At 33.2% G+C, this 16,825-nt stretch overlaps 2 protein-coding genes across 2 annotated transcripts; both read right to left on the bottom strand.

Annotated features, from left to right (window-relative positions):
* Positions 1 to 933: 933 nt before the first annotated feature.
* Positions 934 to 1,845, bottom strand: LOC141547510 (olfactory receptor 8I2-like). Its single transcript, XM_074275906.1, has one exon. The coding sequence runs from the start codon at positions 1,843 to 1,845 to the stop codon at positions 934 to 936; it is 912 nt and encodes a 303-aa protein (XP_074132007.1).
* A 12,582-nt stretch (positions 1,846 to 14,427) lies between these two features.
* On the bottom strand, positions 14,428 to 15,366 carry LOC141546858 (olfactory receptor 5J3-like). Its single transcript, XM_074274995.1, has one exon. The coding sequence runs from the start codon at positions 15,364 to 15,366 to the stop codon at positions 14,428 to 14,430; it is 939 nt and encodes a 312-aa protein (XP_074131096.1).
* Positions 15,367 to 16,825: the final 1,459 nt, after the last annotated feature.

Below are 16,825 nucleotides of genomic sequence, written 5' to 3'. Positions count from 1 at the left end.
TCATGGATTTTGGGAGATTCTCTACTAGGGTGGACTTCCAGGAGATTCACAACTAGGACTGACTTCCAGGAGATTCACATGCCCACCCACAAGCCCACTCTCTGGGAGGAGGAGTTGAGTCATTCCAGCTTCCACCTTTGTGCTGGCTGGAGACATTCGGACAAGAGCTCTCGGGAACCAAGAAGAGAGATAGGCATCTAAAAAAACTAACAAGGCCCAGGAAAAGATTTAGCATTTTGAAGGACACAATAAAGGATCTGGACTTTAGCTCCTGGCTTCATTTGGGCTTATTGAAACTAAACTAAAACTAAGGCTGCTTCCAAAAGCTCTCCAAGAGATCTGCTCCCAGAGAACAATTACAATTTAGAGGACAGAACATTACACATTTATATAGCAAAATAATGATGGGGAAACTAGATATGTGAAGGAGTAGCTGGAGTTGGTAAGGAAAAACAAGAGAGAGCAATATTGAGTAAGTTGTACATATTGAAAATATCCATAAGGAGGTGATTCACAAATGTTCAAGGAACACGTGTTTATTAAATTACTATTATATGCCATATCCTGCATTAACTATTTGTGGTAAAAATATGAAATTATGATTGATTTAGATCTCAAGGAGCTTACATTCTACTACAATGATAAAACATGGTCATAGCTGAGCAAATAGTAAAGAGATACATAATAAGATATAGTGATATTTTGTAGAAAACATAAATTTTGGGAGAGCTAAGAGTATCAATTGCTATACAAAGGAAAAGGATGATAAAGACTGAGGCACTATCTTTGGCAATAAAGAAATCATTGATATCCTGAATGAAAGTTCTCAGTTATAATAGAAAAGTTAATTTAAAAGTCAAATTTCATGGGCTTTATATTTAAATTCCTTTTGATTGTAATGCACTGCTACTTGCAGACCAAATTTTTTTCCAGTTAGTGGGGAAACATTTTCTTATGTATGACTCTCATCAAGGCATTCTTCACATCCTTGTTCCTCAGACTATAAATGAGAGGATTGAGCATGGGGATGACAGTTGTATAGAACACGGATGCTATTTGGGCTTCAGTCAAGAATGATGTATTATCTGGCTGCAAATATGTAAAAATGAGAGATCCATAAAATATAGTCACTCCTAATAGGTGAGAGGCACAGGTGGAAAAAGCTTTGCGCTGACCTTCTGTGGAACGGATCTTCAGAATGGCAGAGATGATGGCAACATAAGAGACTGTGATAATACCAAGGGAGCTGAGCAGAGTAAATCCTGCTAGCAGAAATATCACCATTTCTGTATTGAAACTGTCATGGCAGGATAGGGCCAACAGGGCTGTCGTGTCGCAGAAGAAATGGTCAATAATAGAGTTGCAAAATGACAAGTTGCTTATAACACAAACAGTTATCAAAGAATTATTGAAACCGACTACATATGGCATTACACTCAGCCAGATACAGACTTTCTGGGACATGGCAACCGAATAAAGCAGAGGGTTACAGATTGCAACATAACGGTCATATGCCATTGATCCCAGGAGAAAGCATTCACTACATACCAAACCAACAAAGAAATACATTTGAACAAAACATCCCACAAAAGATATATTTTTCTGCTTTGATTGGAAATCATCCAGGGCTTTAGGTGTGATTGTTGAAGAATATGAAATATCAATGAAGGCTAAGTTGCTAAGGAAAAGATACATAGGGGTATGAAGTTGAGAGTCAATTTTAATTAAAATAATTAGTCCAAGATTACCCATAACAGTGAAAAAATAAATAAAGAGAAATATTAAGAAGAGAACAACTTGTAGTTCAGGATGATTTGCAAACCCTGATAGAGTGAAAGAGGCCATTGTGGTGAGATTTTCCCCTGCCATGTGCTTCTCTTGACTCCAGGGACTAACCTATGCAGTAAAGATAATGTAGATATTAAAAAAGGGACATGTTTTATGGAGGGAATTTTGAGTATTGATATCAGGAAAGCGTGTATATTGAGCCTTAACTATTTGTATTATATAGAATAAATATATTCATTTGGCTTGTGAAGACACTATGTAATAATTTCAGGTACTGTACTTCAAAAAGAATTAATTCATATATGTTTTAAAATGTTCAATATGTGTGCGGTAAACTGAAACTGAAAGGCTAGACAGCATTAATATTATATCAATATAAGATTCTGGAGGCAGCTACAGGGCACAGTGAATATAACACCAGCCCTGAAGTCAGAAGGACCTGAGTTCAAATCTGCTGGTATCAGACATTTAACACTTCCTAGCTGTGTGACCCTGGGCAAGTCACTTAACCCCAATTGTTTCAGGGAGGAAAAAAAAAAAGATTCTGTAAAGATATTGGAAGAAAAGAAAATTACAAGCTCTCCAAATGTCCCCCACACTCAGCACAAAATTGTGCCTTAGGGTAAACATAGATGGGTAACAAAGAAATAATAGCTGCCACAGAAGAGGGGTCCTACTGGAACAGCCTGAGAGATGCTGAAGATCCAAAGCTGAGGATTAACAGGTATCCAGGCTAGCTCTGCATAGTCAAGAAGAAAGGAACCTGGCTGGGCTTTGTTGGAACCTCAGTCAGAGCCACAAGAACTTTTTCTTCCTGGACAACTTTTTCTTCCTGGACAACATGAGTAGTTGGGAAACTGAGGGAATCTCTGCTGATAAGGAAAGCTAGGCCAAGCTGTGCTGTAGATACTGTCCTGAGATAGTAGGTACCAGCACACTAAGAGTGTAGAAGCACTGTGGCAGGGAAGTTGCTGGTTGTGGATACTTGCAGAAGGGGGGAGCTGAAGGAAAGCCAGAGATGCCATCTCTGACCTCAGGATTAGAGATACTCATAATAATTATAATAATATTAATGAACCAGCAAAGAAGAAAGACTCCAACTGTTTAAATTTATTATAGGAATAGGGAAAACTGGAGTTCATCTTCAGTGGAGGATACGAAAGTAAAAAAAAAAAAAACAACAACAACAACAACAACAACAACAACAACAACAACACAAACAAAACAAAACAAAACAAAACAAAAACAAAAACAAAACAAAAAAAAAAAAAAGCAACTTCTACCCCAAAGAGTAATGTCAAATGGATTCCTGCCCAGGAAAAAAAAAAAAAAAAAGATGTATAGAACTCTAAAATGACTCTAAAAATCAAATGAGAAATATTGCAGAAACACTAAAAAAGCAAATTAAAAAAAGGATTCATGTAAGAAAAAGTAAGATTAGGAAAAAAAGTTAACTTACTCATAAAAAAAAGTAGTAGGTAACATTTAAAGGACAGTTACTATGTGTCTGACAATGTGTTAAATGTGTTACAATTTTATTTCCTTGATCTTCATAACAACCCTGATAAATAGATGCTATTATTATCTGCATTTTATGTATAAAGGAACTCAGTCAGATAGAAATTGCATAATTTATCTAGAGTCACACGTCTAGTCAACAGATCAGATTGAATTCAAATTTGTGTTTTCCTGTTTCCAAACTCATTTACTTTATCTATTGCACTCCATCATTGGCAATAGCTTGCTCAAATAGGCAGTCATCAATTTTTAATAATATTTATTAAGTGGCTATGATGTGCTAGGCACTATGTTGACTATTGGGGATACTAAAAGAGGCAAAGATAGTTCCTGCCCTGAAAGAAGTAGGGCAATGCCAAGACTAGAAAGTCACTTAATCTTTTTATATCAGTTTCCTCATCTCTAATATGAGCTAGAAAAGGAAATGGCAACCTATTCCAGGATCTTTGCTGAGAAACCCCTAAATGAAATCATAAAGAGTCAGAACGTCTAAAATGACTGAACACCAACAAAAGCACTGACACAATTATATACTGCACTAAAACCTGAAACTCTTTGGTGACAATAACAAATCAAATTCCTCTTCCATAGGAGAGGTATCTATTTATCATCCCTCTAAGTCTTTTGTTCTTTAGGCTAAATATTCCTGATTCCTATTCAGACTTAGACAACATTATTAATTAATTAATCATCATCTAATTTATTCATTATCATACTTTCAATCATCATCATACATACATTCCTTATCATACATTTTATGATAAATACATATCAAATATTTATTGAACAACATTTGAGAGTATTTATCTTTGTGAGATGCTGAAACAGATTATTGGGTCATTTATGAGACAAAAGTTCCCGGCTAGCTTTAGCTTGCAGTCTATATTGATTTTGAAAGACATGATAAATCCAAATGAAATAATTCATCTGATATGTAGTGTAATGTGCTGTAGCCCACATTGCAAAATAAACACACATATGCCCATACTTATTTAAGTCTTATATTCTCTAATGGAAGAACTCTCATATGGTTTCCATCTGAGTGTCAGTTAAGTAAGTTCTTGTGAGGATTGATATAAAAATAATTTATACTATCAAATATTTTACAGCATAGTAGTTGTTGATTTCTTAATTTTTAGGGAGCTTAATTGCTTCCTCTTGGAATCACAAAATCTTGCCTCTTAAATAAATTATAGCATATTCATTGGCACCATCTAATTTCTCAATTTCCCAAATTCTTTTCTGTGTTCTCAGATGATGAAATTGAAATTATATCCACTCATATGAAAGTGTTCCAAATCACTACTGATCAGAGAAATGTAAATTAAGACAACTCTGAGATACCACTACACACCTGTCAGATTGGATAAGATGACAGGAACAAATAACGATGAATGTTGGAGGGGATGTGGGAAAACTAGGACACTAATACATTGTTGGTGGAGTTGTGAAAGAATCCAGCCATTCTGGAGAGCAATTTGGAACTATGCCCAAAAAGTTATCAAACTGTGCACACCCTTTGATCCAGCATTGCTGCTATTGGGCTTATATCCCAAAGAAATACTTTGCTTTAGTTTTGCAGATTGGAAGGGTGAAGAATTGATAATGGACTAATCTCAGGAAAGGGACCTGTATGTGCCAAAATGTTTGTGGCAGCTCTTTTCATAGTGGCTAGAAACTGGAAGATGAATGGATGTCCATCAGTTGGAGAATGGTTGGGTAAATTATGGTATATGAAGGTTATGGAATATTATTGCTCTGTAAGAAATGAGCAGCAGGAGGAATACAGAGAGGCTTGGAGAGACTTGCATCAACTGAGGCTGAGTGAAATGAATAGAACCAGAAGATCACTGTACACTTCAATATTGCATGAAGATGTATTCTGATGGAAGTGGATGTCTTCAACATAAAGAAGATCCAACTCACTTCCAGTTGATCAATGATGGACAGAAACAACAACACCCAGAGAAGGAACACTGGGAAGTGAATGCAAATTGTTAGCACTACTGTCTATCTACCCAGGTTACTTATACCTTCGGAATCTAATACTTAATGTGCAACAAGAAAATGGTATCTACACACATATATTGTATCTAGGTTATATTGTAACACATGTAAAATGTATGGGATTGCCTGTCATCAAGGGGAGGGAGTAGAGGGAGGGAGGGGATAATTTGGAAAAATGAATACAAGGGATAATATTATAAAAAATTACTCACGCATATATACTGTCAAAAATTATAAATAAATAAAATTTAAAAAAATAAGAAATTTGATGGTGCTATCTCAGGACATGGGAATGGATGATTGAAAAAAAAAGTTTTACAATTATTCATGGATATTGCAATATTCTATGATAATTTTTTTATGTACTCCATTTTCTTCAACTCTAAAATCTGACTATTAAACTTATTAACCTTTTAGTTATCTTCTAGATTGAAATCTATAAGTTCACAAATTTTTAATGAACTACCTCCAAATCAAAAACCAGAGGTTTACCATTATGCAGAGATATAATTAACTAGCTCTTACCTTGGCTTTGCTTTAGTTTTGCAGATTGGAAGGGTGAAGAATTGATAATGGACTAATCTCAGACTTAGGAAGATATCGGTTTTATTCCTTAATGTTACAGATATTTTTGATACCTCTAGATAATTCATCAAGTTTACAAATCCCTGGGCAGGTAGTAGTGTGCACTGTTGAATCATTTCCTTATCTGAGTTCCATGAAATGTCTCATATAAACCAATTCCACTTCTGCTACTCTAAGTACCAATCATCAGTTCCTGTAATCAGTTGATCTATTTGTCATTTCTTAAGATTTTACTATGTTCCAGGCTGTACTAAGTACTAGGATTACAAAGAAAGATAATAAAGCTCTTAAATTCTGTTGAGAAAAGCAAAAGGTCAATGTCTAGACACATATAAGATATGCACATGTTATAGGGCAAGTGATCTTAGAGGAGAAGGTACTAAGAGCTGGGATGGAGCATAGGGGTTGGAGCAGCTAAGGCTACCTGTCACTATAAGCATGTTTATCATATTAACATGGATGTAAATAGAGTATTGCTAGTTTACTTTATCAATTAACAAACATTTAATGAGCATAATCTATATAGAATTAAATTACCTGTGTTAGGTATGGGCAGCCATGTAATGAAGCCAGCTAAAATGAGCTGTTTGACACATATTCTGTGTGAGCATTTACCCACTGAAAATTGATGCCATAAAGAAGAGCTAAATTAATTGTTTTAATGATGATAAAAACTTAATGAAGTGATGAAGAGATTGTTAACAGTGCAAATTAAACTATAAAGTATGTTATTCATACTTTTTTTGTGTGTGGGGAGGGATGTGGAGATCTGATTGTTAAACATTTATCAGCACAACCTTAGGAGGAATTCAAAAGTAAAACATAGTTTATGCTTGCAAGGATATTATATTATTAATTTTGAAAAAAAACTTAAAATTATAAATTATACATTATATTTGCTTTGGTTTTGCTCTTTATTTTAGAAATAAAATATAAGAATCCATATAAGGACAGTTCAGATTATGTCATGTGAAAAAAGGTTAAAAGAATTGGGAATTTTGAAATAACCAAGTTGTACCATTTAGGAAGAGGGGTAATAAGATCATGCTTATATAAATTTAAGGAAAATTATGAGAAAGAAAGATGAAACTACTATTTGATGCCAAAAATGCATACTGGGCAAAATTTGCAAAGAAAAACATTTAGGTTTTATGTGAGAAGAAACATTTTACAGATTTTTTTATTATACCATATTGTGGAATTGCCGGTATTTTTCCTTAAATTAAAAGGAGGACTATTTAAAAAAAAAAAAAAAAAAAAAAAGAACTGATTGACTTTGGAGAAAGTAGGCTCCTTCATTTTAAAGGCCTTCAACAAAGATTGAAAAGTCACTTGCCTGGTTTGATGAAATAGGGAGTCTTATTCTGGTACGAATTGGATTTGGTGGCCATGGAAATTTCTTCCAAACTCTGAGATTATTTGGATCACTCTAGGATCACAATTATTCTATTTAACAAATACTTAACCAAGTCTTGCTCAACTTGTCAGTAATTAATGTTCACCTTCCCCACAACAAATTTTTTTTCTTTACTTTCCTATTAATGGTTTTATCCCTATGGCTAGAAAGAAAACAACTCTCATAATTTTTTAGATATCATTACTTTTCCTTTATGTTCTTATTTGTCTTACCTACTATTCTGAATACTGAATCTTACAGCAAAGGCTTGGTTTCTTCAGATTAGAACTTTGAAGGTTAGTGCCTTGAGAAATATAAAGATGTTGATGACAATGAAGACAAGGAGGATGGTTTTGGGAGCTATTCACATTGAATTTCATTTGAAATTTTATCATTGTTTTGATAAGATAATTGCTGTTTTAAGGAAATATAATCATGCTTGATAAAGCTGACTAAAAATTAATAAAAACAGCAAATAACTTCTTTGCTTTTGAAGGCCGAATTACTAAAGAACACATACTCTAAGCTCATTTTTCCTTCCTTTTTATGATTTATAACAGCCAGTACATCAAGATAATTCACATACATTGTCTTTATAGTATCTAGATTCTTGCTATTAAAAAAAAAAAAAAAAACCCTCAAAATCTCTCAATATCTTCCCACAAAGGAATTGATTATATGATTTTTTCCCATGAAAGAAAAAACATTTTAATTATACCCAAAGGTCTTTTCTTGAAGTAACATTCATGGATATTTATTTCTTGCATAAAAAAGTAGTAAAGATTCACCTAAGGATGACCTAAGCCAAAAGGGATATATCGATTGTTCATCCTGTAATGAGGAAGAACTTGCCTCAATGCCTCAACTCTGGCTTTTACCACAAGGTAATTATGTGTACATCAGGAAGCCATTTAATTTCTCCATACTCAGGCATCTGTCTAAAAATTATATATTTATATCTATATCTACATTTCCATATTTATTTGCAGACAAGGTTTTCAGAAGTGGTGTTCCCCTGTCAATCCTATCCAGGTGTTCCCAGAACCCAAGCATAATCAAATCATTTCCCCCCCACAAATATATATATATATATATATATATATATATATATATATATATATATATATATATATATATATATATATATATATATATATATATATATATATGTATGTATGTATATGTATATGTATATATGTATATGTATATATATATATATATATACATATACATATATACATATACATATACATATATATAAGTAATTACTGAAACTTTGTTTTTTTTTTTCCTAATTAAAAAATAATTAAAAAGTAAATAGCACAATATTCTCCTAAGGGAGGGTTAGTAAATCAGCTTAGAGTTATTCTATCACATCACAATGTCAACTGATTAACTACACAGTATACAATGAATAATAACAATCAAAGGTCTCTTTTCAGGCTATCTAGGACAATAAAGGATTTAGAATCATATTAGTGTTCAGGATTCGGGCTAGCTAACTAGCCAACAGTCTGATCTATGTGCTCTTAATTGCCTCTGGGATCAAACAAACTTTAATGTATTATGCAATCTAGTCACCCCCTGTCTTTTAAAGAATACATAATATTTTATAATATTTCTCAAATTATTTAATAATATATTTAATAAATTTATATTTAATATATCACTAGTATTTATGTAAGAAGTAGTATGTATCAGTCAGAATAATAAACTTTTTTTACAGCTATCACTTAAAAAGTGGGTGCTATTTGGATCCTCATTTTATACTGAGAAAACTGAGGCAAATTAAGTCTCTAATGATGTAATCATACTGAGATATTTAAGAGATGAAAGGACTGGAAACAGACACATTCCATCTCTGTCCATCCTAGTGGTTCTCCTGCCTTCTTCACTCCCCCACTAAGACCAAAGCTGGTCCTGAGATCTTCCAAAGAGCTAGTCCAGACAGTACAGCTCTATTGATCTGATGATGTCTTAATTAGATACCCGGTACTCTGACATCAATGTAGTAATGTCATTTCATCCCTATTTGAGAGCGAAGGCCAATAATCTACCAAAGATCAAATACAAATTTAATATGTTAGGAAACCTAGTGGCCCTCTACCTTCTAGAATTATAAATCACTCCCTTTAATATATGGCTGTCATTTATATTGAAGTACTATTTGCCAAACATTATGTCAAATGCTACAGTTATTTCATTTGATTCTCACAATATGCCTAAGAGTTAGGTATTATTATTAGCTCCCTCAGGAAACCCAGGAAGATAGAGTTTAAGAAACTTCCCAGGGTCATACAACTATTGTCAGAAGTTAAATGGGAACTTAAGTTTTCCTGTCTGACCAAGGCAAATACTATATAACAGTGCAACACAGTATCCTCCAATACACCTTTGTATGTAGTCAAAACTTCTCATCATCACTAATTAAAAAAAAATCCCATTATCAATCTCTGTGTTTTTGCCCAGTATGTCTACTTTTATTGGGCAATGCCTTACTTAAGGCAACTTCTTTTCTTCAAAGATAATTTCATGTTTTCCTCACAGATGGGGCTTTTGTTGAATTCTACTTTTCCCTTACTTCTACTACTACTGAACCACAAATTACATCGTAACTAGTAGTTTTATCTATATCTATATCTATATCTATATCTATATCTATATCTATATCTATATCTATATCTATATCTATATCTATATCTATATCTATATCTATGTCTATATCTATCTATATCTATATCTATATCTATATCTATATCTATATCTATATCTATATCTATATCTATGTCTATGTCTATATCTATCTATATGTGTGTATATGTGTACATACACATACACACATATGAAACATTGCAATTAATATTGTATAAATATATCTATATAAATTTATACACATATGTAAATATATTTACATATTTGCATATAATATTATATGAATGTATATATTATATATGTATGCATATATGCATGTCTGTATATACACACATAAATATATATGTATATATACACATATGTACACACATATAATATATAGTATCCTATATATACTTCAAGTAATACATTTTATCTTCTTTTATAAACTGTAAACTCTTAAAGAGAGGAGATAATTACATTTTTTTCTCTCTGTCCTTAATGTGTAGCATAGTACTTGATACACAGTATCTTTGAATTAGATATTATTTTTCTGCTTGTTGCCTTGTCTCTAAGTACATCATAGCTCTGTACTTTAACCATAAGTTTTCAGCTCTGTTAACTCTAGCATGGATAAACCCATAAACAATATTCTTATAAGATTGGTAAATAGGATTAAATTTAACCTAGCAAAGACTTGAGGGCATCTATATACAAAGTACTCTGTTAAATTCTAGGGTTACAAAGATAAAGTGAAAAACTATCTATATATGCAATGTTTGAAATTCTACTAGTGTTATAAAGCATATGATGACCTAAACTTCAAGAATAAGTTAGGGTATTAGATGATATAATCAGATTCATAAAACAATCTTGACAAATTGTAGACCACTTAGAACCCACTTTATTTTTTTGATAATAGCCTTTTTACTTTCAAAATTCATGGCAAAAATGGTTTTCAACATTGACCTTAGCAAAACTTTGTGTTCAAAATATTTTCTCCCTCCCTTCCCCTTCCCCTAGGCAGTAAATAATCCAATATAGGTTAAACATGGGCAATTCTTCTGATTATATTTCCACATTTATCAAGCTGCCCAAGAAAAATAGAATCAAAAAGGGAAAAAATGAAAAAAAGAAGAAAAAAACAACAAAAAGGTGAAAATAGCATGGTGTGTTCCATATTGAATCCCATAGTCCTATTTCTGGATGCAGATGCCTCTCTTCATCATGTCTACTAGAATATGCCTAAATCAACTTATTTTTGAAAAAAGCCATATTCATTAGAGTTGATCATCACATCTTGTTTCTGTATAGCAGTGTTCTCTTGCTTCTGCTCATTTTATTTAGCATCAGTTCATGTAAATCTCTATAGGCCTTTCATAAATCATCTTGCTGATCAGTTCTTATAGAAAAATAATATGCCATTATATTCTTATACCACAACATTCAGTCATTCCTTAATTGATGGACATCCTCTCACTGTCCAATTCCTTGTCATTAAAAAAGGGGGATACTACAAACATTTTTATACATGTGGGTCCTTTTTCCTTCAAATAGAACTCACTTTAATTCAATATGGATGAATGTAAACTTGAAATATAGATTCCCATAATCAATATCGCATTCAAGAAAAAGAAAGCGCTATTCAAAAGCAATTCATCTTTTGAAAATATATGTTTTATTGTACTGCCAACTAAACATTTAGTCATAGTATCTATGCTCAGGAAAACATACTCTGTCCCATCTAAAGATTGATGCAAAAAGTCTTGTCATAAGTATCCATTTCAAACATCTGAAATATGCCCCATATTGATAGTCAGTTATAGTTTACATGTTTATTTGATTATTTATAGACATATGGAAGGAAGGGGATACCTCTTTATCCAAATTCATAAAATTGTATTTGTGTTCACTTTTGTTGAATGAATTTAGAAAGTCCCTGGATCTTTGCTCCAGTTAGAAATCAGATTACCTAACATTGTTGGCTTTTTAAAATTAGCTTTATGTGGTTAATTGTTTTAGATGTATTAAAAATCGGTCTCTCCCTATTATCAGGGTGCAGATCTAGGCTGAGGAAGGGATTTGGGTCCCAGTTTGGCAATTAGCATTTGCTGCTTTATCTGTGTGCTTGGCAGGTACCTTTGTTCCTTCAGTTATTTCATTTTTCACTTGCCACAAAGTTCAAAAGATACATTTAATCTATATTAAGAAAAAAGAAAAACAAAATTGTCCACAGATAATATCTCTTATGTTTGACAATAGTGCGTTCCCCTGTAGTTGAAAGAGGTTTTTGAGAAAAATCTGGAGAACTCTTTTTGAAGATTTAGAGAAAGTTCCTGCTTATATATAACTTGGGCTAAAAGGCGTTTGAAGTCCTCTCCATTTCAGAGATTACTTAGTCATATAAAGTCAACTAAGTCCAATATAATTGCCACTCTTTTGTGTGAAGAAAAATAATTGACTTCAACAATAAGAAATTGGTATATTCTACCATACTCAAAATCCTGGTGTATATTTTGTTTGGTATTTACTGGAAGGAACATGACCAACATGATCTTTGCTAATAAACACTGTCACATGTATAAGCTAATAACTAATTATTTTATAGCACTTACTATGTGCCAGGCACTGTACTATTATTTCATTTGATCCTCAGAAGACTAGAACATAAATGCTCCTATTATCCTCATTTTACATGTTAGGAAATTAATTTATCCAGAAGTTAACAGACTTACCCAGGGTAATACAGACAGTATCTTAGGCTGGATTTGAACTTAGATCCTTCAGAATCCAGGACTGGCACTCCATCCTCACTACCCAGCTGACTCCTATACACACTTTATAAACTAAAGTGAATCATAGCAATACACAATTATGGATTTTAAGATCATGAGGCAGCTCAGTGGAAATGTAGTCCAATGCCATTTCAAAGGAATCCTTACAAAAACATTACTAACATGTGACCACCTAGTGACGTAAATAGCTCTAATGAGAAGGAACCCAATATATCCTGAGTCTGACCCCTTTCTCTTCAAGCATCAAGTTAGATTTTGTTTTTCCCAAAACATCAGCTGATCCTCATATAGTGTTGAGTCAAGATCTTCACCATCCTTATTGCCATATTCTGCATGCTTTTAGGTTTTCAATTTTAGAAATGAATACTTAGATTAAAACAAATGAACAATAATATTGCTATACTTTGTTCAGAGCATACTACAAGTGTGTTGTGCAAAATTGTTGTAAATTTACAACTGATCAGATTAAAGAACTATTGACAGAAAAATTGGATGATACTACTTTGTTATTGTTTAATCATTTTTTTCAATCATGTAAGACACCTTAGGACTCCCTTTGGGGGATTGTTGTCTCAAGTAATGAAGGGATTTGCTATTTCCTTTTCTAGTTCATTCATACATATGAGGAAATTGAGGCAAACAGGATTAAGTGACTTGTGCATGGCCACATATCTAGGCCAGATCTAAACTCAGAAAAAAAGATGTTTTTCTAACTTTAATTTTTTATATGACTTTAATTCCAGGTTATAGAATGCAGAAATCAAATCACTCAACCTTTGATTCATAGAAATTGTTACTAACTTGGGATCATACAATTCATTAGTGAGTCTGAATCTGTATTTGAACTCAGATCTTCTTGGTTCCAGGTCTAGTGTTCAATTCTCTGACTCATTCATCCATTCATTATGTGTCTATCTCTTCATCCATCTGTTTATCTATCTTTCTATTGAGCATATATATGTATTTATAGTTTACAAAGTACTTTATATATTATTTACCATGTATTCTATGTATAAGGTATTTATAAATTAATATAATGCTTTTAAAGGTGTCAGTATTCATGTACTTCACATATTATTTTAATATATTTCTTAAAATTACAAATATTATATATGCATATATTTACATAGTGTACAAAGTATTATTTCTATAACATTGCCTATTTACATAAAAGTGAAAAATATATTAATATTATTAAACATTAAATTTCTCTTACTTCTTCCCTTCCAAATGATAAATGATGGGGAAAGGAGATAATAATACAACATCTGTATTCTTGAATATCATTCACATTATGTAACATGTATTATGAATTGTTAGGAAGAAGATGCGATTCCTGTTTGTTGAGAAAAAAGGAAAGCAATAGTACAAATAATCTTTAGAACTGATCTTGAAGGATAGGAAAGATTTCAGCTGGATTTAATGGATAGAGAGATTTTTGAGGAAGGCAAAGCATTAAGTGCAAAGGTAAAAATGGAAGCAAACTTGGTATAAATTTAAGGCAAAGAAAGTAGCCCATTTTAGTGGTAAATTTCGAGTCAATAAAGGAACTTAATATAACACAGTATACTGTTTGTGGCTAGTTTGTAGAAGGCCTTAAATGTCAGATTTAACTGTTTTAATTTTTTTAGGTAACATGCAGTCATAAAGTTTATTTAGCAGCAGAGTTATATGTTGACTTCTGGATTATTACTTGCTCAATCCTATTCATTGGGCAAGTATTTTCCTCTGTATCATTTTTCTCAGGGCTTCCTTGGCTTCCCTGTTTCGTACGCTATATATCAGGAGATTAAGAACTGGTAACAATAAAGTATAAAACACAGACACGATTTTGGCCCAATCTGATGGATGGGCAGAATTGGAGCATAAATAAGTAAAGATCACTGTTGCATAGAATAGAGTGACCACTGTCAAGTGAGAGGCACATGTGGAGAAAGTTTTATATCTACCTTGGGGACAAGGGATCTTCAGAATAGTGAGTAAAATACTTAGGTAGGAACAAATAACTATTAGAAAGGTAGTTATTGATATTATACCAGAGAAGATTAGGAGCACAATCTCATTTCTCTGAACATCAGAGCAGGCCAGATGAATGAGCACTGCAATATCACAGAAGTAATGATTAATAATATTAGGGCCACAAAAGGACAAACTAAGCAAGCTTCCCATGTGAGTGAGTGAGGTTACACAGCCAAACACATAGGAGCCAGCCACCAGACGCAAGCAGAGGCTGGTGGTCATAGTGACTTGGTAGCAAAGAGGTTTGCATATGGCCATGTACCGGTCGTAGGCCATCGCTGCCAGAAGAAAACATTCAGTTGTCAGGAACATGCTGAAGAGGGCAAACTGAAGGATGCAGCCAGTGTAGGAGATGACTTTTCTCTCAGTTAAGAGATTCACAAGCAACTTAGGGATGCAGACAGAAGAATAACAGAAATCCAAGAAGGCCAAGTGGCTGAGGAAAAAATATTTGGGAGATTGCAATTGGGAACTGGAGCCAATTAATACAATGAGCCACAGATTACCCACCACAGTTATCAGATATATCAGGAAGAATGGCACAAATAGGGCACGCTGTAGGTGAGGGCTTTCTGTTAAGCCCAAGAGAACAAACTCCATTATTCTAGTGATATTCCTGTCAGCCATCTGTGTCACTTTGAAATAAGGTACCTGCCAGGACAAATAACAAACAAACAAAACAAAACAAAACAAAACAAACGAAAAAGACAAAAAAGGAAAACAAAACAAAACAAAACAAATGTCAATCCACATGGAAATAGAGCATAAGTTGAATAATGCTACTATTAATCTTCAAAAATTATATAGTGAATCACAATTATCTAGTACTTTCACAAAATACAGAAGTGATGGAAAGGACAGAAAGGTGGGATGAATGAAGGAAAAATGAACAAAAGAGAAAGGGAAGGAAATGAGATTCAATGTGAGGATAAAATAAGTGTAAAGTATAGCAAACTTGATGGGCTATCCCCAAAATTATGTTTAGTTTTTTTAGGTTTATGTTTTGTTGCTTCTCAGTTGTGTCCAACCTCATTTTGAAATTTTCTGGGCAAAGATCTTGGAGAAATTTGCCAATCCCTTCTCCAGGAATTTTCCAAAGGAGAAATTGAGGCAAACAAGCTTAAATGATTTGTCATTTAATGACATTGTCATTGAGTGCTCCTATTCTAAGCCCTACACTCTATTCATTGAGTAGCTTAGCTATCTGATGTTTAAATAATTAGAGAAATCTTTTTTTTTTCATAAGCCTTTGCTCTCTCTTTAAGTCTATGTCTCTGTGTTTGCCTCTCTGTGTCTCTCTTTTTCAGATGTATACACACACACATGAACACATCAGCACAATGCATGTCCCCAAATAATTAGTTCATTTTTAATATTTAATAGAGTAAAATGACTCTAAGACTATTTTTGGGAAAGACAACTCCATTGTTTTATGTGAAGTATAATCTAGTTCCTTGGAGGGCCTCGGGGTCAGCCAGAGTCAGCATAAATTAAAGTTTTTGGTCTTTAGGGGGAGAAGTGAAGGAGACAGAGGAAACTGCTACAAGGCTAGCCAATGATGTATGCCGGATTCTCCAGTCCAAAATCTCCAACTTCTCTCCTCCTCATCCTGCCACAGTGTCACTCTCTGGCCTTTGTCTCATCCTGCCCACAAATCCTTGTCTGAGATTATCTTAATACCAAACATTTAGTAAGCACCAAACTGTGACAAGAGCCATTTATTCAATCATATGCTAATAGAGTCATTGTCTCATATCAAATAGGTAATTAGCCTTAAGGCTAGATTGTCTGATTCAAGCACACCTTTTTCACAGTGTCAGCCCTCTACAATTCTACTAGATTTTAAATGACCTTCACAATATCTTTCAATACATTTTTATGAACTTCCTGTTAATAGTACAACTATTAATTATTGTAACAAATAATGAAACAATTATTTACAATTTCCCAATTGCCAAAGTTCTCTTTAAAACTGCTACTGGTGACTTCTCAATCCTGGAAATTAAGATTTCTATCTTGCCATTTTACAGGTTCATTTCATCTACTGAAAGATTTCATAAAGCCCAATCTTTCTTTGATTGCAAAA

The sequence above is a fragment of the Sminthopsis crassicaudata genome, chromosome 6 (assembly GCF_048593235.1).
Source record: "Sminthopsis crassicaudata isolate SCR6 chromosome 6, ASM4859323v1, whole genome shotgun sequence".
NCBI lineage: Eukaryota > Metazoa > Chordata > Mammalia > Dasyuromorphia > Dasyuridae > Sminthopsis > Sminthopsis crassicaudata.
This window is presented reverse-complemented; position numbering and strand designations above follow the sequence as displayed.